The sequence below is a fragment of the Rhagoletis pomonella genome, unplaced genomic scaffold (assembly GCF_013731165.1).
Source record: "Rhagoletis pomonella isolate Grant_MI unplaced genomic scaffold, Rhpom_1.0 Rhpom_scaffold_00004, whole genome shotgun sequence".
Taxonomy (NCBI): domain Eukaryota; kingdom Metazoa; phylum Arthropoda; class Insecta; order Diptera; family Tephritidae; genus Rhagoletis; species Rhagoletis pomonella.
Genome location: NW_023458558.1, coordinates 55,438,856 through 55,462,878, shown reverse-complemented (window position 1 = coordinate 55,462,878; position 24,023 = coordinate 55,438,856). Strand labels below are relative to the sequence as shown.

Genomic DNA, 24,023 nt, shown 5'->3' with positions numbered 1-24,023 from the left:
CTAAATGTATGCTTTAATATTGATACTGAATTACAGAAACGTGCTACGCAGCAGTTAAGGAATAAGATGGTATGTATGTATGTTCATGAATAGAAAGGGATAAATGCAGAGATTAAAATAAAAGTAAAGAAACGTAAACATAAAGAGAAGGTAAATTTAAATATTAAATATAATAGCAAAAGTGTGGATGAACATATAGATAAAGAAAAGAATGCAGATAAAGATCTAAATTAAAGTCAAGGAAGTGATAAAAATAAAAATGAAATAATAAAAAAACGGCAGCGACAAAGATAGAGATAATGGTAGAGCATTGTTTTGTGTTGTGTTTTGTGGTGTTATGTTATGTTATGTTGCGTTATGTTATGTTATGTTATCTTATGTTATGTTATGCTATGTTGAGTTAGATTATGTTGTGTTATGTTGCGTTATGTTATGTTATGTTATGTTATATTATGTTATATTATGTTATATTCTTTTATGTTGTTCAAGGTATTTCAGCTCAATTCACTTCAATCAACTCAAATAAACTCAACTCGGTTCAGCTCAGCCCACCTCAACTCCCCTTAATTTAAAAGGTTGAATTTCAACCGCTGGGCGAAAACTAGTATAAAATTTCCAAAAGTCAAAGGTATTTGGTAGCCGCATCAAAATCGTACTTTATTCTATTAAAATTTTATGAGCTACATAACTGTACACTGATTAAAAAGTTTTAAATGTTTATGAAACTTTGGCGATGTTTTTTTATTTTGTTGACCCCAATGAATAACCTTTCATACTTCTATTAATACCTGGTGAGCCTCCTGGGGATTGGCGTCGTCCCATCTAGGACAAACTTGCTTGCCAATAATAACTAGCCAGCTAAAAAATCGACACAGCTGATTCAACGTTTCCACTAACGAGCCCTCATATTAATAACCGAAGTCATATAATTTCGTGTAACTTATCGTGGTGATTTGGCATCAATGACTGAGTATGTAACAAACAAGAGGTTTGACAGATTCCGCTCAAACACATACATATGTACGCAATAGCCTGGCATGTCAAGCGAAAACTTTTATCTATAGCGGACATCTTGTAATAATAAACTAAAGTTAATAAATCACATGTGACTTTTCTGTCTGTCGAAAATTAGCATAGACTAAGTACTTTAGTGCGTGTACATTTAATTACTCAGTTCGACTTTGGGGCTGACAAAAACAGGAAACAAAAGAGTAACAAGTTCGTATGTACCTACATAACTACCCAGTAGAAATCGGTTGTATGCGTTCACTTGTAATGTATTTATGTGTATTATTAAACTACTGGTGTACCCGCATGGCGTTAAAACGCCCAAAACTTAATTTCAAAATTTAAAAAAATATTCCAAATGTTAGTCGGAGTTATAAGAGATCCGAGTGCCATTGAATGGCATAGTACATGTTTTTAGTCTCATCAAATTTCAAATCACCCTATACCGATGAAAAAAGTTCTTAATTAAAAAAAAATATAAAAACTTTACTACTCATCTACAGGTAAAGTCTTTAATTTTCTCCTTTAAACACGTAGCAAACTTATTCAAACATTCCAAATTTTTAAACTAAAGACTTCTTAACAGTCTTTCTCAGGGTGGCAGCCCTCTTGAAATTTATTTTCAAGCTAAATCCTTGTTAACTCTCCTTCGCCTGACATTACGATATATATTTTAATTAAGTGATGAATTTAGTGGAATCTGATTTTTTAAACATGTGGCAATCCCGCTAAGTACAATTCAGAAGTAAAAGTTTTTCAAACTCCCTTCGATTGATACCCATATTTTAATAATTCATTAAACTAATTAAATAATTTGAATTTAACTTTATAAACAGGTGGCAACCCTCTTTCAACACCTCAAAAATATTCTGACGTTCAAACTAAAGATTTCTTAACACTTCTTCGTTCGACATCCATATTTTGATGTTTCATACAACTTGTGTATAAGTAATCACGTGGCAACCCTCTTCAAAATATTTTCAAACTACTACTTTCTACTTAGAACCCCTTTCATTTGGTATCCATATGGTGGTACATATTTTTCTTACCCCATATGATTTTTTAAACAGGTGGCAACTCTCCTATAGTTCAGCTAAGAAACATAAAGTTTGACAACTATTCAGGTAAAAAAAAAAATAAAAATCAAACATTATAAAATTAATAAAAAAAATAAAAAATTGAAAATGCGATTTTTTTAATGCAAAATTTTTTTTATTTTAATCTATCTCCCATTCTGATGGAAAGCCAAGGTAATTACGCACATGACCTCAACTGATTTTCTCTGACAAATAGTTTATTAACTGCAAACAATTACTTCCCCGTGAGTTCAAAATTTCGGGAATTTTTTTTTCGAGATTTTCGAATATCATGACGAAATAAAATAATAGGTGTCTTATTTTTTTCGATAAAGAATGTAAAAATATATATTTCACACCAAAAAAATATGGAGGTGTAAATATTGTATGGAATGGCCCATATAGATGTAGAAATCATTCATACGAGCGTTTTGATATACTGTTATGAAAGTATGTACCCAGCAACGAATGGAATGCATTCCGCATCGATGCCTCACTGACGACCAGTAATGGCATCCAATTCCGCTCTCGATTATTTGTCTATTGAAGAATGCATTACATTTAACATTGCGTGACATTGGCGGTAAGGTGCGAGGGCTTCTGTTGCATTACTTTTCATCAACGCAGAAATGTCGCTCTTTCTGCATTACCTCTAGCATAGCATTACGCTAAAAGTAATGCAGAATGTTTTAAAGAGTAATGCGGCAATTAAGCAGCTTGTGCATATAAAATAAGAGTTCGCCGTCAATTGCCTGTCAATCGATGAAAGTAATTCGAAAAAAAATGGATGCAGTATTTAATACATTGGAATTGATAACATTTGGTGGCGTTCTCATGCAATCGCATTTTCGCTGCTGGCTAATTAAGTTTGAAAGTGATAAAATAGATCTAGGAATGATATATATAAAAAGATATCATTTTTTAATGCCCTTTTCACTAGGGAATTCAGTGCAAACTGAACAAAAAGAAATGGTCACACGTTTCAGCTAATTAGTTCTTTGACGGTGGCATTATGTGTTTATGAACAAAAAAAAAATATTCACATAAGTATGTATTTTGTCTTTGTTGTTGTTTGTTGTCAAAGAATGCTTTATTCCATCCACTAACTAAGGTGTTGAATTCCAGGCGGATTGCTGGAGACAATTGTTGAAGTGTTCTAAAGCAGTAGTGAGGTTTTCTTGGGATTTAAGGGGAAAATTCAAATTAAGGGTGGAAGAAACCATTGCTCGGAAGGAATTCCAGTCCGTTTACCGATTATGTAGAGTACATTGTTCGGCAGCAAAATTGCTATTGAGTACGAATAAAACAGGGGAGTGATTAGGAGACAAATCGAAACAAGACAAGTTAGACAATTTCTCTGAGGGTACTACGTCTCTAGCCACATAGAAATCAATCAAGTCGGGTATTTTGTTTATATCTCTTGGCCAGTATGTAGCTTTTCCGGACGAGAGCGGAAATACATTCAGCTTTCTAATAGCAGCGTAGAGTTATCGTCCTTTAGAAGTAATAAGGCGAGAGCCTCTGAAGGTATGCTTTGCGTTGTAATCGCCTCCGGCTATGAACCTATTTCCAAGGAAATTGAAAAACCTTTCATATTCCGCAGTACTTATAGTGTGTTTGGGTGGGCTGTAGATTGCGGACACCGTTAGTAGGCCTTTTCGATCTTCATCTACAATTTTTGGTGCTTGTATAGAGTCCGTACGCCACGGAATTGTGTTGTAATGCTTGATTGAGTTTCGAATTAGTGTACCTGAGCCAACATGAGCCTTGTTGTCTGGATGCATTGTGTGGTTGAATTTATAGCTTGTAGTTTCGAAGTGGGTTTTATTAGCAAAATTAGTTTCAGATATCAGGAGAAAATCTATGTCTAGGGTCTGAAGAAACGCTTTAACTCCATGCAAGTGTTTTGATAGCCTATTAGCGTTCCAAAAAACAATTTTTAGGGGTTCGAAGATGCGCAGTGTTAAGTTCTCATCATTGTTGTGACTTGTTGGATGACTTGCTTTAATAGTGCGACCATTTCTCTCATTTCATTTGTATTTTGGGTTTGAGCTAGAGTTACAGAGCTATCTGGAGTATCACTCAGAAAGAAAATATAACGAATTAAACTTCAACTTATATACTTTATATATATGTATATAGCATGTCAGAAAATAATTGACCGATGAGAAAAGTATTGATGCCAATTAAAAGATAATTTAAATACCTTTTTACGACGTACATATACCATTTAAAAACAAAATTAAGTAAATGCCATTTAAAAGAATGTATATAATAATAGATTGGCGGTTACACATACATATGCTAATGTTTGGCCCAGCTTCTCCCCCGATTTGTGGTGTGCGCCTAGATGTTGTCACACAAAGAGGTGCGACCTACAGTTTTACACCGACTCCGAACGCCGATTGTATTTTTATGAGACGCTGTTTTTCATGGCAGAAATACACTCGGAGGTTTGCCATTGCCTGCCCTTTTTTTTATTATTTTTTTTTCGCGTTGTAGCTTTGACATGTTATATATTATGTCGTATGTCTATAACGATGTTTAACCTGCAGTTAGTGTTAACAATGAAAAACTGGCCCTAAAAGTTTAACTATGGTTTTATAGAGCCAAGAATTTATGTACTTTGGGTGAGGGATGCCATATTTTATCAATAGCTCCTCTGCAAAAATATAAGGCAACTGGTAAGTACTAGACGCCGTCGGAAATCTGCAGGCAAACACGCCCAATCTATGAAATAGTTTGGTTGGGGACCTTGTAGTTCTTAGTGAATAAGACCAATCCTGTCTTACTAAGATCGACGGCAAGGTCGTCCATTTATCATATAGGGTGTCCATCAATCTACCTTTAAACATAAGTGACACGTCGTCTGCAGAGGAAATCACCCGACAGGCTCTCTTCTTCAGTATCTCTAGCAAGTTGTTGAAGACTAGGGATACTAATTTTGAGGAGTAATGTTGGTACGACAATGTTTCGCTGCATCTGAGAAATTATCATCGTTGCTGATATACAGCACCAGAAAAAATCGATATCGATGATTTCGACGTTCTAAAATGAGTCAAGTTATACTTAAATTTAATGGAAAATTTTATAATTTTGTATCCCAAATACTGCAGTCTCTGTAAATCAATTAGACAAATACATACAAATGATCGTATTTTACTACATTTAGTTAGTCTTCCTATACCCTACTTATAGTTGGAATTAAAATTCATACCATCGTAAGATCGCTAAGGCATAAAGTTCCAAAGCATGTTGTTATTGAAATTCTAACGGGTGGTCGGTCGAAAAGCGCTCTGCAACCCTCGTGGTTTGTTACCACGCAGGTTTCTATTGAAATAGGCTACAAGGAAAATCATGCAGTTAGTTTCCTGCCTCGCCCATCAGGTAGCCCGAATCAGCGACAGTCGTCATCCTTCTACCCTTCGCAGAACGTTCTTCATGGAATCCTCTAAGCCCTTCTAATTTCATACTTGCAGATTTCCAGTTCTGCTATGCAAAATTAAACGTTAGCTCTAAAGCTCCCAGTCAGAGAATGTTTTACTTCCTAGCTCTATTAAAGAAGATCCATCTCTCCCCAGCTATGTCGCTATTCAGATATGTATGTCGTTACAAACAGTTGTTGCGCTGTCAACCCTTGCCTTGTGTAACTTATTAAATCCGAAGTTTTAAAATTAAAAATAAAGTTTTCCATTCAACTATAAATTTTATTCTGTTCTGATCAAGACGAATTAATATAAGGTTAGAATCTCTATCAGTAGCCCTTGAAAGGTATCGTGTTTTTCGGCACTTCTAAGGGATAGCGATGGCTTACCGGTGTCTTGCGCTACAAAAAGTATTTTAAAGTGCCCTATAGAAATATTTGCTGCAGCTGAGAAACGTCTTCTTTGCCTTTGTTATGTCACTTTATTAAGTATGAAATTTCATTATCGTCGGTACGAAGTATGCATGTTAGTCTAGTGCTCGCCGAGCTAACACTAGGCCCAACCATCCAAGAGTGTACCACAGGAGGACAGGGGCGTCTTTAGTTGCTCTTTATCTGGGGATAGCGTTTTAAGGGTATCTTTCCAACGCCAGGTCATTAGCCACGCAGTTTCCGGCGATGTCACTGTGACCCGTCATCTTATTAAGAAGTAGTCCGACGCGATTAATAGAGACGTCAGACATTCCTTTACCGATCTACCGCGATCTTAATGGCAATTATTTCCACCTGAAAAACACTGCAGAACTCCGTAAGCCTGAATATAGTATTGATGGAGAGTTTCCGACAGAATAAATCTCCACCAAACCTGCCTCCAAGTTTTGATCCGTCCGGCGAGAAGTTTACCGCTCCCTTCTTCGAGTAACCTCGCCCTACCCAGTCAGCTCTTGAGGGAATATGGGTAGAGAAGTAGATTCTGGGAGCCATTTTGGAGGCGCCGTAATCTATGTGTTCAAAGCCCTCCACAACCCCAGAGTGTTACCACCCGGTACCCCTGAGCATAAAAGCGGTTCGTGCTGCGACAATTCTGTCTGCGATATCTGCAGGTGCCGTGTTCAACATGACTTTAAGCGCCAGTATAGGAGTTGTTCTGAATGCTCCGCTAACTCCGATAACGGCGATCCATTGTATACGCTCCGGTTTTTTACAAGTGTAGACTTCTCTAGTGAGTTCCACCAAACAAAGGCTCCATTAAACAAGATAAACTTAAATCTGGCTTCATAGAGCTAATGAATTACTTTGGGGAGAGATCTCACCTTTTACCGATAGTTCCCCTACAGCAGTATAAGGCAACCGACGCTTTTCTCGCCCTTTCCTCAATGTTAGGGTTGCACAACAGCTTCCTGTCCAGGATCAAGCCTAAGTAATTGACCCTATCTGAGAGCCGCAGACGTACACCCCTAATCGAGTGAAGGGCCACAACAGGTATCTTGTACTTCCTGGTAAACAATACTTGTTCCGTCTTGCTGGAATTTACTGCGAGGCCGCCATTGATCGCGCACCTAGTTAACTGGTTCAGGTAACCTTCAGCCAGATCAAAAGGGGTGTATAGAAATCGTCCCTTATCCAAAAGTTCCACATCATCTCTATATGCGATCTCCCGACAGCCGACTTTTTCCAGTTCCTCTACAATGTCTTTTACAACCGCAACCCAGAGCAGGGGAGAGAGAACACCACCTTGCGGAGTACTCCTATTGACTCTGGGCTGAGTGCAAGCACTGTCCCACTCCGTCACGACAGTTCCTTTCAGTTCTGTCCCGAGGTAAACTGTAGATAAGCCTTATTAGGTTGGTCGCAATCAGTGTTGCCGCGCCCGAAAAATAAAGTTTAACAAAATCTTTCAAAAAGTTTAACAAATCCCGTTAAAAGTAAGCAACCTATTTATCGGATCTTATTAAGACGAAAAATGCCTGGAGTTAATGTTTGTTTCTTCCTGAGCTTGTTAAATTGTTTATAGAAATAAAAAGTTAGCAAGTCAGTAAGTAATGGCTCTCTAAGCCTGGAGTTTTGTCGTCAAAACTAACGGCACTTAAGTTTAATTGTGGATTGTTGTTTAAATGCCATTTAGCTTTCGTGGGGTTTTAGATCAACTTTGTTTAAATATGCCAAACAATTGGCAGCACTGTTGCTTATTCCTTGGAATTGTTGTTGCATTTGCATGTTTGTTTACATTTTCTGCTGAACAGCTAATTTCTTTTGGTGGGATTTGGTGGGATGGATTAAACAACCTACCAATCAATCTTGGTTGTTTGGTATAAACACAGGGTTGCATATCTTATATTTAAATAGCAAAATTGGCCATTTAAGTGCAGACTAAATGTATGATCTGAAAAGGAATAGTGGAAATTAATCAACAATCTCTACTTAAGTAGGCCATCTAAAATCCGGCCTAACAGTAGCTAAATTTGAAAACTAGTACACATTCTTTCAGGCTTTCAACACATACTCCTATAATAGTTATCTGCCCTTTCGCTAGTTTTTTGAATGCATGCAAAAAACGAGTTAGGCATCATGTTATCCAAAATGTGCGTGTTGATCTTGTCACGCAAATGAAAGGACCTACAGTTCTAGGTCGCCTCCGAACGGCAAATGGTTTTTATGAGAAGCGATTTCATGGCAGAAGTACACTCGGAGGTTTGAAAATGCGACGACCGCAGATCGGGAATTGCGTAGGGCACCATTTGCTGGAACTTTGTATGGGATCTGGATGACGGTCTTCCTAAAATAAATTTGAAAAATTTTTTGAAATGGTAACTCTTCTGACTATGAATTTTTGAGGAAAATTATCCTTTTTGACTATTTGAATAAAAATATTTAGCAAACCGAAGAAAAGTTTAACATTTTAACAGGCAGGAAAAACTTAAGCAATTTTGCTTAAATTTAAGCAAAACGGCAACGCTGGTCGCAATCCCTAGATTATGAATAGGCTTGACTATTGCCTCTGGAGTGACATTGTTGAAGGCTCCCTCGATATCAAGGAAGGCCCCTACTGCATAATCTTTATACGTGAGGGCTTCCCCTAACCACTTTACCAATATGTGCAGGGTGGTATCCACCGGCCTTTCCTTGCAATAAGAATGTTGAGCGCTTGAAGACAGTCACAAGAAATCGCGTTTCTTATGTACAGGTCTATCAGCGTCTCTAGTGTTTTTAGTAAACACGAAGACAGACTGATAGGCCTAAAATCCCCTAGGGGAAACATAAGAGCCTTTCCGGCCTTAAGGATGAACGCAACACTGCTTACCCTCGCAGCCTTGGGGAAGTACCCAGTCCTCACGCAGTTCTCATAAATAGGAGCCAACCAATTACATGGCACCTCCAGAGCCTTTTGCAGCTGCGCAGGTATAATGCCATCGGTCCCCGGCGACTTGAAGGATTTGAACGAATTTATCGCCCAAACCTTGTGACGATCGTTTAATCGTTCGTTTATTATTTAAAAAATCAAAACTTAAACTCACACACACATTGGGTAGGCTCAGTAGGCGCAGCAGTTGAGCGCAACCGTTGCTAAAAAAATCAGTGATCGTTATGCTTCTTCTGAACGGCTTGATACATTAGCTGTCAAATTCAACTCTCAAAGGTACACACCAACTTATAGTCTGAAATGATCAGAAAAATATTACGATCCTCTAACACGCAACTGTTCAGTTGATCAGAAGTACACAATAACGCGTTCAGAAGGTGCAATCGCAACAGTTACGGAGCTGTTGCGTCTTCTGAACGTGCCCATTCTCATTTTCAATGTCATTATTATTTTCATATTTATGTAGTTATCAAATGCTTGCAAACGTAAGAAAAAAATTACGACCGACGAATTGAGAGAATGAGCTTACCCTGTAATGTTTTTTATCACGTGCGGGAGGTTAATGTTCGATTTCAAAAATGTTCGGCTACAGATTTACAGTAATTCATCAAAAGTGGGCGGTACCAGGCCCATTTTCCAGAAATTTTATAATTTCAAAAATTTGCTTATAGTATTTACAGAAATATCATAGTTTTTGCATATTTCCGAAAATATCGTCATAAGGTAGGTGGGCGGGGATACCGTGCGATTTCGTCCATTTTCAATACCAACCTACGTTGATTAAAGGGCAACCATCATACTATAATTCGTTAAGATATCTAAATTAAATATAAATATAAATATTAGACATAAAAATCAATTATTAGCTTTTTATTGTATTGTAATATTCCAAAACATCAAAAAGGTTTTGGGCGTGAAATCCATTGGGCTAAAAAATTGCAGAATCTAGTATTAAGTGAAAACTATTTGTAACGCAACAGCATTTTTTTTGTACATGAATTGTAAGGTAAATCGGTTTAGTAGTAGTTAGAAAGAGATCTCATTTTTCAAGCAACATTATCCCACCCGACCAACGTACACGAGAATGCATCCGTTTGAGATATTTTGGCAACACTTTCGCTTACAAAACTATTTAGAACGACTTCCGAAAGGTATCGGATTAAAAGTTCGTATCGAACGAAAACTATCGAGTATGTGCGTGTATTTACTCGTATCGTTTCGTCCTTAATAAACTGTTTACCAGCTTTTAAAAACATTACGGGGATTCTCGAAGTCTTGCACAGCACAGCAGATAATTTTATTTTAGCGAGTTTCAGCGGTATTTGTAAAGCAACCCTGCAGTACGGGGGAGCGACTACAGGACTGATGAATCGGTAGCTACCTGGTAAACTCCGTCAATTACCGACCGACTACTTGCAGTGTATTTCATCGATTACTTTAACAAGGCAATGTCCTAGGCGGTAGTCACCATCGGCTCTCTCTGCTACTGGAGGGAATGGACAGGTTCAGAAGGTGCAATAGTTCAATAACTGTTGCGATTGCACCTTCTGAGCGCGTTGTTGTGTACTTCTGATCAGCTCAACAGTTGCGGGTTTAATGATTGTAATATTTTTTTTTTTTCATTTGAGACAACATGTTGTGTGTACCTTTGACAGTTGAATGTGACAGCTAATGTGTGAAGACGTTCAGAAGGCGCACAATTTTGCTCACTAATCCTTGATGTTTAAAGGGTGTTACCATGATTTACAGGCAATTTTAGCAGCGATTAGTGGAATCAAAAGTTGGCTGCCCCCCAACTTCATTGGAAGCGATTAGTTGAAAAGCCATTTACATCAGGCGATTGTTGTTTTCAACTAAAAGTTGCCTGTAAAATCGCCTCATGTATAAACACCGTATTATAACAACGCACATCGGGGTATTGGAACGATTTAGGCGGCCAAAAACGAATTTGACGAAATTTTTAAGGAAACTTCATAAAAAGTTCTATTTAAATGTAACGAAAATAGCGAGTTTCAACGAGTATTTTTTTGTTAATTTTTGTGAATATTAAGTAACTTGTTGTATTCTCGGGAGAGATCGCGTTATTATACCTTGTTCAATTGAAAGCTTAGAAATTTGGCTAATATAGTGTGAAAAGATTTTCCGCAGAAAATGGCAGATAAGTGATATTTCATTACTTAGAAAATGTATTAAGGAAAATTCTAAAAACGCAACTAGTATATAGTAACACTACTTTAGATCTATTTTAACACTAAAATTCAACTTTTTAGATGAATTTCAGGCCGCTGAACTAGAATATGAATCCATTTAATTTTAAAACTTAATAGTTTTCAAGATATTAGCGGGAATGTAAGGCAAACCTAACTGTGTTATATATTTCGGAATAAACTTTTTTTTTCTTTACAGTGGTGTTATATCAGTTATGGATTAAATAAATAGTTTTTGGTTATACAAGCGTTTAAATTTAGATAAATGTCAATTTAGATAAATCTACGATATTTCAGTAAATATTGTATCCAAATTGTTGAGAATTGGTATGTGAAGTAAAATTTTGGAAAAAATAGATTATTAAATTAAAAAAAAAAAAAAATGGGAGTGGCCCCGCCCACTTATGATTAAATGCTATATATCAGTATCCGCTTTACTAATCCGTACCAAACTCGGTATGAGCCTTGCTAAGGCTATATAAATCTAACGTAACTGCTAAAAATTCTTGAAATCGGGCGATAACCACGCCCACTTGCCATATAACGGTAATTTACAGAAACGCGAAAACTGCGATAAATCAATAACTACTGAAGCTAATTCGATTCTTGGAATAACCTCTTAGCATTAAATAAAATTATTAGAATTTTTTTGATAATGGGCGTAGCGCCGCGCACTTTTGAACACAAATGTATGTATATCTTGGTAACCGATTTATTGATTTGTACCAAACTCGGTGCACTTAGTAGCCTTGGTATGGAAAAGCAATGCGTCGAATATACGAAAGGTTCGATATTTCAGTAATTGAGGACGTTAATTTACTCCAAGTTAATACTTACGAAATTCTCTTAACAATAAATAAGAATTTTATTATTACAAAAATTTAGCTTTATTACATTGGGTGCGTTCGAGCTATGGAATAATTACCGTAATATTGCATACTTGTTGCTTTCCTGATTACATGTTGCTGATGCTCAACTGAAAATTTTCTAAAATGCTGCAGAAATTGCGCAGTAAAAATTTTTATGTTGCTTTTGATTTGCCAATGATGAGTAACTGATTGTCAAAATTTTGTTCCTCAAACGTTGACGTAGGCAGAGTGGGTCAAATCTCTCTCTTTCATAAAAAGTAACACTGCCGCATTAATTGCACCTCGAATACACTCTTTTCTTACCTATACTGTGATACATATTTGAATTAATTAATTCCTTAGATTAAAGTTGAATTTGATTTTTTAAACCCTGGGAGGTTGCATAGAGATAGAGCCTTTTCAAACCCATTTCCGTTGATACCCATATTGCAGCAATTCATTTAACTAATTGAACAAAAATTTTTTTTAACAGGTGGCAACTCTGTTAATGTTTTAACCTATATTTACTGGATTTTAAAACCATTTACAACTCCATATGTCAAAGCACGTCTTTTCTAAACATTTCGAATTGAAATATTCATAAAAATAATTTTGGCCCCTATGTGAAACGGTTGCGCTCAACTGTTGCACCTTCTGAACGTGCCCAATGTGAAGCAAAATGTAATGAACCAATGCGGGGTTTGGGCCATAGGTATGTAGTATGAAGCTGAGTATTTTCGATGCTGCATATCGTTTAATTTTATTTTATGGTATGCAAATCTAGGGTGCTGAAAAGTTCGAACCAATAGTGAAAGCTTCTTCGATTCTTTTTAAAAAACAAACCAATTCTTCAACCCTCTAAAAAGTGCATAGAGTTCGTTTAATTAGACTACTTGAAAACTTACTTATTGGCGTTGGTGTTGGTTTGTCACTATTCGTCTTGCCAAATGTTGTCAAAGCTGTCGAACTGACCCCGAAGAGTACAATGAACACACCAAACAGCATTGTCAGGCTGCCGCATTGTGTGAAACGTTTTAGAGGCTGCATTTCTTTTAAATTAATTTCACAACTTTTCTCTTCTCTAATAATTTCACAAAGAGTTTGAATGTTTTTGTGTAAAGCAATGTCGTACTTTTAGCGCAGTTCTTAAGAATTGTTTTTTTTTCCTGTTTGATAATTCCACAAAACCGATAAGAATTCTCCTTTTTGTATATTCAAATACTGCAAATTTTTGCTCCTCAACTACGCAGCATTTAATGAGCTAACACTTCCCGTTGTGGTGCTGCGAAAGCTGGCGCGAAAAATTTGCGTTTGAATAAATTTGTCCAGCAACTGTGGGCGATGTGCTCGTAAATAAATGTGCAAAACACTGAATTTTTTTAATGTTACACAGATTTCTGGTTTATTGATTTTGGTACATTGAACGTAAGTTGTTTCTGTCCAGCCTAGATTTCAAATTAAACGAAGAACCTTTTGAGCTCAGATTCCCCACAGTTTTTTATTATGCATGTATTTTGCGCTGTTTTGTTGTTGTTTTAAACTTTTTTTTTTTAAATGTATGGCTAAATTGTTCACTCGTGTCAACTTTTTATATTGTGGACATCAAAACTCTGCTGATTGCCAAATATTCATTTTCGCTTCGGGGAGAACCCGATTTTAATTACTACTTGTCGCTTGAACGTTCTGAATACAAGTGAATGTTTTTGCATTCAACTCCAAGTTTAAGTTCGGTTTGCTCTGTAGGTTCTTGTCTCAACTCACGCGCCATTTCCTCTCTTGCTGCTGCACTTGACACGCCATGCCAACCAACGCACCGAGGCGAACGGGGATTGTATGAAGTACCTCACAAATACAAATGCATGTATGTACTGGTAATTGTTGTAAAAGTACCCTTAAAAGACTGGTAGGCAAATGAGTAGCTGGACTAAAAGGGGTCGACCGTAGCGGCGCTTAGTTTACCTGGTAGGCGCATATCGGCTATAAATCGTGTTCGCAAGAAGTTACTTGAGCGAAAGAAAGTGAAAGATTTAACCATTTTTTCCCCTTATGTCGGGTTGTATGTATGTATGTATGTATGTATGTACTATCGTGCGCCTACCAGCTTTTGTTGCGATTTTTGTTGTTGGTTTCCAACTTCTTTATTGCGCTCATTTGTTAGCGTTACCGTTTCCATTGCTAAAGCATTGCCAAAGCGATTGTATTCGTGTCACTTAGGCGCATGATTACCATACATTCTTAGCTTGACTACCTACGACCTCGGCCTCGTCCTGGGTAACGAATTGCATGCACGCTTACGAAACACCGAAATCTAGCGAGGTGACGACGATGACGACGCCACGATGTTGGCGGCAATGACGAAAGGCACAAAAGGCGAAGGCAAAACGCCAAAGGTGAAAGTGGCCTCCATAATGACGGTCCTACTACAAGCAGCTCAGCGGCTGAGTGATTTGGCTAGCAAATGCCAGACTATGCTAGAGTTATGGCAACAACAAACTTCACATATTGCTTATGTAAATAAGTATAAGCATATGTAGGTATAAATAGGTGTGTACATATGTACATACATATGTATATAAGGTATGCACTTTGTATAAAAATTTGAGTACAATTTTGATGAAAGTAAAAGTAACAATTGCCAACGGCAATCAAATTCGCGAATATTGCTAATGTAATGTAGTATTACAACACCGAAACACGATACAGCATGGCAAAAAAGTATGGTATACGCCCACTCCATTCACTGAGTTGCCCAGTGTGCGTGCATGTTTATTTTGCCGAAAATATTCTTAGTTCCATTTACATACATTTGCATACATCAGTGGCGGATCAAAGATTTTGAGAAGGGGGTGACGGATCCATACATTTTAATCTTTCAAAATCAGCAGCGTAAACGTTAATTCTTCCGTGCAATGCAGTGGAGTGGGGCTTCTGAGAATGCAGTCAAAACCCACGAAGCAACGAAACAAAGATGGCGCCTTCCGCGGACCGCTAATTCTCTCTTTATCGATTTGACAGCATCCACCCTTTTGTTGACGTCACATTATTATTTTTCTTTGCACTACTAAATTTTTGATGAATACTAAATTTTCATAATGTACCTATATGTAGAAAATTTGTACCTAAAAGTATCCACGTACCTAAACTGTAAACCATTATTTTTATCTGCATATTTTTGATAGTGGTGGGCAGTATCCTCCTTCTGTATCTGATCAACTGTTAGACTTAGATGAAACGATATTTTACTATGTTCCAAATGTACCTAAAGTAGGTTCAAATTTAAGAAGCTGAAGTGTAGGTAACATTCAACCTAGTTTCACATCACTAATTCGCACCACTTGTTGGCTTCTTCCTCTTCTTCTTCAAAATTATTCTTTACACTCTCATTCTCATAATAATGTGACGCCACTCCCAGTTGCCCTCAGCTCGATTGGCGCAATCTTGTATTCTATTATTCTTGGCTAAAACCTACTCCTTTCGCTAGATGCGATGACAAATCCTTTTGGAGTCTTGTGCTATGACAGAAAGAGATGAAGCTTTAGTGGCGGCTGCAAGTGGATGTATATCAAAGAGGCAATAAACTTGCCATTAAAAGGTATATTCAAATATTCTTTCTGGTTTTGGGTGAGGAATTGCCACAAACCTACTTCCGAACCCTTAATGGGTGGGCTGGATCTTACTTCTGATTAATATCATCGTGCAGACCAAAGGTTCTCCTTAACGATGCGAATAATTCTCATGAGATTAGGTATTCACTCTCATCTAAGAAGAATTGTTTTACATTCTCACTGGTATTCTCAGCTCTTATATGGGGCATGTTGTGAATTTGTTTATGACGCACACTTAGATCTAAAGTGCGATCAAATCAAAAAAAATATTTGGGCGATTTTTTTTTGCATAAATCAATTCATAGGACTACATCCAATTAATTGAAATATTTGTTTCTTCATGTTTATATATATATGTACATTAACTAAAAAACAACTGTTACACCGGTTTTTGTATTGCGCTAAATCTGTACGATCGACAAGCAGTTAACTGCCGTATCTGAATTTTGAAATATCTCACTTTAGCTCTAGGTGTGCGATATAGTAAAGATTGAAACTTTATACAACATTTTATAAAGTTCAACAAATATTTAAAGTTTTTAAACTGAGTATTTGGAATTTTTGGGATTTGTAGTTTTATAGCCCGTGCCTTTTTAGTATAGGTATTCAATAGTCGTTGCCAGTGTGGTGAATACCCTTAGGATAATAAAACGCACTTTTGCAGTGCTTCAAGTGCTTAATTGCTGAGTTAACAATTTACGTTGGTTTTTAATAGTTTTTTTGCTGTCGGATTTTTACGAGGTTGTTTTCCATATAACAAGTGCAATTTTTATAAGCTATTAGATCTCTACAATTTTCAGTCACTCAACCAAAAAACATAAAAGTATTCTTATTTACGTTCTTTCTTGACAACAACCTAATGACCAAATATTACATAAATATTCATATTTACTCTCATTTTATTTTCACACATGCCGCATGAGAACGTTTCGTGTAAAAAAAGATGAGAAGAAATGATAAATTCCTCACCGAAAATATTCTCATGAGAACAATATGCCATTGTGAATCACTGTGTGTATAAGCCCCCATGAGAAAGCTTACATTAAAATGTAGGCATTCTCATGTGAAATACTCTCATCGTTTACGAGGACCTTTAGGCTGATGAACAATTCGATGAGGGAGGGAGAAGCTAAAGAAAGTGAAGGACCTTGCGACGTCTCTAACAGTGTCATCAATATCGAGCACACTTTCATTTACTCCCCGACGGAAGACAATGACGAGATGTCCAAATACCTCTTCCATGAGCGCTTGTAACCAAACCGATCATGTTATTACAGACGGAAAGCTTCTTCTTCTTATTTGGCACTACAAGCGATTGTGGGTTTGGGCTGAGAACAAAAAGCCCACGACTGTTTTTTTTGTGTATACTTTAAAATCAACGCTGCAATGCACCCTTGGGGCGAACTCGTGTAACAACAATCACGGAGACCTAGTCACCGATGCGCAATTAGGCCGCTTCATAGAGGGCGTTGCTCAAAGCTCATTTTTGAAATGTTGGTGGACAAAAAAATCTATACCAACAGAGTCGCCAGAAAACACCGCAACTCGTGTATAACTATTGGGTTCCTAATTGCTATCAGTTGCGCGGACAGCTGTTCAAAGTTTACTGTTCAGTAAAAAAAAATGCATTTCCAATATCGGAAGCGAGTTTATGTGTGTTATTGAAATATGTTTTACAACCTTTAAGGATATTCTTGGTTTAAAATTTATTATGTCGGTGAGGAAGCTATGTGTGTTGATTGCACTACAACCGTTTATCAATATTTAATTTTATCGTTTTCTGAGATAGAAGGAATAATTTGTAGTGCCAAACTTTAGAAAAGACCCACGAGAAGAGGATCGACAAGACATAGTCTATTTGTCGATTTCAAAGCCGCTTTCGACAGCACGAAAGGGAGATATGTGTATGCCATGATATCTGAATTTTGTATCGACTTGGAACTAATACGGATTTGTATTACGGCTGTGGGCTATTATATACCAGACAGCTCGACTCCCACTCGTGTGATTTTTTGAAGGGGATGTTTTAGAAGAAAATAAGGACTAAATAAAATAAGGAATAAGGTTCTGCGTTTTCCATGTCGATTATGAAAGCAAACTGTATGGATCTGGTAGTGAGCAAGGAAACAATTTGCGCATTTGCTCCCCGATTCCCTTTAAGAATGTGCAAAAGGGGGGACACTTCGACCTCCTCCGCCCGCCCCGTTCCCTTAAATAAAACTCAAATATGAAATATGCTGTTTTTTTGGTCTTCTCTAGCGGAATATCTTATCAGGAAAATCAAAAGTTAGGTTAGGTTAGAGTGGCTGCCCCGCGCCACTTTGGATCAATTATGTAGACGGTCTTGCATCCTTAAAAACTACGAAACTATACTACGCTCGTTTCGTTACATGGCTTAAGCCCTCTATGCAGCTCTCAAGAAAACGGTCAAGAAAAAATTGCCATTATTTCGCGTGTGTGTCCAAGGAATTTTGACATTTTTGATAACTCACAGCCTGTTGCCTCACTCTTTCCTCAAGAAATAATGGAACGGGCATATATTTCTGTTGCAAACCTGGGTTGCCTTGTGCTCTTTTTTCACGAAAAACTTTAGAAAACCGTAGTAGAAAGCGTAGTAAATTTCTTAAGAACTGCGTACTGCCTTAAGGAAATTTGACTCAAGAAAATTTCTTTGCCATTCTTGTACGTCATTTTATATGGAGTTTTTGCTTTTCTTGAGAGCTGCATACAGGCCTTTAGCAATAAAATTTTGCGACACCATCTAAAACATAGTCGCGTTAACATAGCCACTAACAAATAATAAACCGAGCCGGACTACCATTAAGAACAGTCTCGTTTCAACCACGACGAGGTAGGAGTAAATTAGCATTTGTTTACCTATATAAAGTGAATAGCCAAAAACCTGTAGTGAAGAAAACAGCACACACAAAAGAACGTATGTGTTTATGTGAATACATATATGTATATACGGTGGCGAGAATTTAAATAGGGAAGACACATTTCAGCAGGTTTTTGGCTATTTTTCCTTGTTTAAAAAAAAAGAAGTTAATTATTTCTTTATAAAAATAAAGCCTACTATTTAACAAACCTTGTAAATCAAAATTTTAAACTTTGTAGAACATTTATTTATAAAAATTAGTGTTGGGGCTCTATCGATATCAAAAGTAGTCAGAACTCGATTGCCAAAAGAATCGACCGTACCCAGTTTTTAAAAGCATCGATACTGGGGTTTTTAAAGTACTCTGTACTCACAGAAGAACTCGAAAGTACTCAGTACTCACAGAAGAACGCGAAAGTACTCGAACTTAAAATAACTCGAAAGTACTCAATGATGCATGAACTAAGCATCAATTAATTTTTGAAGAGATACTTAAAAGTGCTGGGTTCTATTTACATTTAACGATATTCAGAAATTATTGCGCTCAATTTCAAGTTTCAATAATTTTCAAGAACAATACTTGTACTTAGTACTGTTAGCCATTCATTTGACGTAATTTTGTATTAATATATTAATGTGATTGAAGTGCTGTCAGCTTGTGAATTTTCTACACCAAGCATTGAAATGCTGCCAACATGTGTATATTTAAAGAATGTATTCAGTACTTTCAAAAATACCTGATTCTTAAAAGTAACGATACCAAAAACTCGAGTCTCAAAAGCACTCTATACTTCACAGCACTAATAAAATTCGACGAATTTTAACAAATGTCCACCACAATTTGAAACTTTTTAATCATTTTTTTATTGTGTACGCAGTTTTGAATCCCATCAAATTTTAGTATAATAAACTGCAACTGGTTTTTGGCAATTTTTGTTTACGCATTTTCATCCATAAAAAGTATGTTTGTCCATTTCTTTGTACAGAGAAAACGGGCAACAGCTTTCACAAAAAAAAAATCAAAAATCAACGGTACGTCCTAACTACTTTAAATTTGCACTTTGTTATACTAAAATTGAATGTGCTACAAAACTACGTACTCACAATTGTTTCAAATTAAAAAGCTCAAAATTTAAATGAAACTTCGTCGAATTTTGTTAATTTTTGTACAAAGTTGAAGGTCTTACTTACATACATTGTTTTTGTTAGATGACGATCAACAAATTCTTAAAATAAACGAAAGGGCCTAATAGACTAGAAATGCTAAACTGTCACTTCCCTATTAATATTTTCGTCACTGTATGTATGCATTTACAATATATTTAAACGGCATTCCAAAAGTGTTTCTAGCTTTGTCTCCTCCCTCCCAATCGTACGGAAAAACTCCATATAATCTGCTGTAAATGACCGCTTGTAAAACGTTTAAATCTATTTTTGGTTGCAAAAACGAAAACATTTCGACATTTGTGTCTGCTTTGAAATATGATATCGTATTCACTAGGGGGCGCTGTCGTTTGGCGGCTATGAAGGCAGTGCAAATCGATCACAGACATTTTACTTAGTTGGCAAAATATTTAAGTTTATTTATTTGTTAACGGCAAACGCCTTAAACTTAATCTCTGCTGTTTTTGGGTCGAAATAGGACATTGGCCACGGCATGAAAATCGACTTGGAAATTGTAGACTGTTAGAGCGTGCGTTACTAATGACAGCGGTAATGTTGGTGGCAATTGCACTACATAATATTGTATTTTAGCAATATTGGTGGTAATGGTACACATTTGGTTTGCCAAAAAGTTGGCCTGCCGGAATATGTGATGGTCAGGTGACCAGTTCGACACAGTGTCGGGCGCATTTACATAAAACAAATTGTTCATACGCACACCATTTAACCATAAATATAAATTGAGCCAACTGAATTCTTTTGCATTCAGCCACAAATGTACATGTTTATGTTTTTTAGAACTACTTACATATATTTAGGTATGTGAATTAAGAACTTGGACTGCAGGCAAATTAAGATGAAAGAGCGTGTCTGCATTTACTATTGCTATGCCAAAATTTCCACCAGCATGTATTTACACAGTTTGCGAATATTGCTAAAGGGTACTGCGGGGCGTATGAGTAACAATGCGATAGTTTGTTCGATGGCCTGTAATTAAGCAGTTTCACTCAACGTTTAATTACCTATGTTGCAGCAAAAATGTGCTAAAAATATTTCGTGGATTTATATATACATACATATCTCTGTGTGTGTGTAGCATTGCTATGTATGTCGACACATGCTTGTGATTGCTAATAAATGGTCGGAGGAGACATTTGGCATGAAATATGCGTAAATGGAGATTGATTGCGACTTGTGGAGTGTACTTACCGTAAAAAATATCGAAATTAATGTGATGCACGCTACACTGACTGCGCCACAAAATAAAATAATTATTTTTGAATCTCACGAATTTGCGGAACAAACGCTCACTTAATAGCCATATTTCAACGAGGTGCAATGCACAAACACACATACATATGTACATAAATCTCGTTTTCATAGCCAAATAGTTTAAGTTAATAATTTGTCAAACTGGGTTGAGTTCCTGAAAATTTCGTGATTAATTACTGCGACGGCCGAATGAAGTGCGCATACTATTTGAATATTTTAGCGATCGCAGACTTTTGCTTGCATTTGCTTTCGCCAAAGCAAATACGTTTTGATAATCAAAGGAACAAGTATGAAAGCTACATACATAGGTTAACTTGAAAAAAATTCAGGTCACTTGCCGACAAATGAAAATAAACGAATATGTGAATGGGAGAGGAGGGAGCAGGTCACCGAAACGATCTCTTGTAACAAACCTGTTTTTCATATTGCTAAAAAACCTCGCGAAGTCCTTTGGCTCCATGCCATTTAGGTCGTGTGCTTCGTGGTACGGCGATCCTAGGAATTGAAGTCTGCCGGTTACTGCTCTTCGTTGCACAACCTACACTGATCAGAGTTAACAACTCCTATGTTTGACAAGTGTTTCATTTAAAGTCGCTTATCACTGATAATACTTAATCAATTATGTCGCTATAAAATGCATTTGAAAACGGGATTTTCATATTTTCAAAAGGTTATGATCTTCATTTTTGCTGTTTGCAAGCTGCGCAGTATATACCTAGATAAAAAGGTAGGAAACTAAGACTTCACGAACAACTTCCATGGAAATGCTTCATCTTTACAAGATATGCAAGTTGGGACATAATATAATTGCATTTTTAATAATATCTAAATAATTTCTGAAAAAAACGAGTTTCTCTTTCCGAATGATGCTTTCGCATTTTCACTTGACGCTTTCTGATTTACAGCTGGAAATGGTGTAGTTGCCTGACATGAAATGTCTGATGTCAGATGTTTCATTACGAAGTACTCCCGTATAGAGTGTCCAGATTTGGCTATTTAGCCCCAATTAGGCGTTTTTTTTTGATATTTGCGCGTAAAAATTTACGATATCGCCTTTGTCGATTTTTTCCCTTCAGTTAAATTTTTTGTGCACTATCATGTAAATGCGTCGAAACGCGTGATAAGTAGGTTATGGAGTTAAAGCTTTTATTTTGATGTGCCAACACTTTTTATTGTTATCGATTTTATTGTAGCATATCGAATATTTACCAATATTAAATCATCATTTGTGACAACTCATTTGTGAAAATAGCCGATCTCGCCTTATTATAGCTTCTAGTTTATTTTTAGCGCCAAGCGCTTAAAAGCGGATTGTGTGATTAATCAATTAATATGAGCAATAATAAATTGCGCAGTCCTATTGGGAAATGTGTGAATACAAATATTTTTTAAAAGTATGAATATTTAAAAGGAAAATTGTTTGTACATCACTATCATATAAGTCATTTGTGTTATTTATTATTACACTGAAGGCATTATATTCGTTTTTGGTTTTAAAAACTATGTTATAACAAGATCTCATTTTTAAAATAAAAGATTTTTTAAGCCTATTTCATGAATTTTATAATAAACGATTTTAGCGATTTTTGGCGATTTTTTTTTAGAAATGGCCTTTTCCTTTTTAATTAATCTGGACACCCTGCTCGCGAATAACTGCATACACAGGCAAAAACAATTTCGTTAGTGCCTGATTTGGAAGTAGTTCTAGAGCTGCCCAATATCTTGGATGCAACTTAGCAGTCACTGCCGTTCTCAAGCTTTTTTTTTTTATCTCTACGCTAGGTACATGCTTGAAGAAGCTCGATTCGAACTCACTACTAAGCCCAAAGTAGCATTTGTTGGCAAGAGTTATTTTTGTTCGATTCGGCAGGCATTATTGGTGGTGTTTATGCTGGATCCTAGGTAGACGAAGTTTTTTACCACTTCAAAGTTATAAATGACGTGCGTCCAAATACGCCAAGGCTTTTTATGTGTTACCTGGTGGTACTTTGTCTTGTCCTCGTTCATCGCTAGACCGAGCTTATCGCTTCTTTTTCTAGGCTGGACAATGCTGCGCTAACGTTCCTATATATGATGCCGCTGCGATTTAGATTGGCAATTCTTATTACGCTTCCCAGCATCGGATTGGAAAAGTCGCATGATAATGAATCGCCTCGTCTAAAACCGCGTTAGGTCTCCAACAGCGCAGAGAGGTCCTTCCCAATCCCAATTTGAACGGAGCTGAGGGTTGTACTGAATGTATCTGCACGGCTAAGGTCACTAAATATTAAAAAGAGTATCCGCGCAAGTTATAAGTAATCTATATACACTTTTGCAGTTTTCTTTTTCTAGGAACAACGGTTTAAGTCAACAAAATACACTGCAATAATATAAAAAGGAGCTGAATTAAGGGTACCTAAAGTCAACTTTACCTGTGCATTAATATGACAAAGAACTAACCTCAACCATTCACAAGTCCGCTGTTTGCTTAGCCACATTCTTTGTAATTTAAGGTAGAATTAAAAAAAGTTTCCGTAAGCAAAACAAAACACAGGGCACCTCATCACTGTGATTGATTTGGGCAATTTGACTTATGAAACATTCATCTGCACATTCTTTAGCGCCTAATTGCTTCCTTCAACCGCATGCACATATCCACCAATGCATGTGTGTGTGTACATATGTATGTATAAAAAAAGCGAATTCATGCGCCTCGTTGCCAGGAATGCATGCTTGCACCTTACAATTTGGCGCCATTTCACATCCGTGTTGTACTACAATTGGCCACTAATGCATGCATGTTGCACGCTGACCATTATTACCAGAGCAACATCATTCGGGCGTACATACATATCTACACTTATCGACATGGCTATTTGAAGGCATACGTTCATACTGGTGAGAAATAGACTTCTATGTATATATGTAAATGTACTTAAGTATGTACATTGTACAAATATAAAAAAGTAAGAAAATTTTGATTTCGCGCAAGTACCTACAACATGTGAATGTGTTTATTGACCGTAGTGCAATATCGCCACGAAATTAACCTTTCGTCCAATGGCAAACGTCGTCAGTTTTTAATTTATCATTTGGTCAAAGTGGTTCAAGTGCATTTCCTTTCTTTTCCGGTCTTATTACCGCCCTTGAATTTGCATCAACAAACAAATAACATGCTCGTGTTAGAGTATATATTTCATT

At 36.7% G+C, this 24,023-nt stretch overlaps 1 protein-coding gene across 1 annotated transcript in view; it reads right to left on the bottom strand.

The window, feature by feature from the left end:
* Positions 1-13,593, bottom strand: part of LOC118738519 — a 24,035-nt gene extending 10,442 nt beyond the window's left edge. The window contains exon 1 of the mRNA XM_036469455.1: positions 12,830-13,593. Coding sequence (XP_036325348.1) covers positions 12,830-12,971 — 142 coding nt within the window. The 5' untranslated portion in view covers positions 12,972-13,593. The remainder of the gene's footprint in view (positions 1-12,829) is intronic.
* Positions 13,594-24,023: the final 10,430 nt, after the last annotated feature.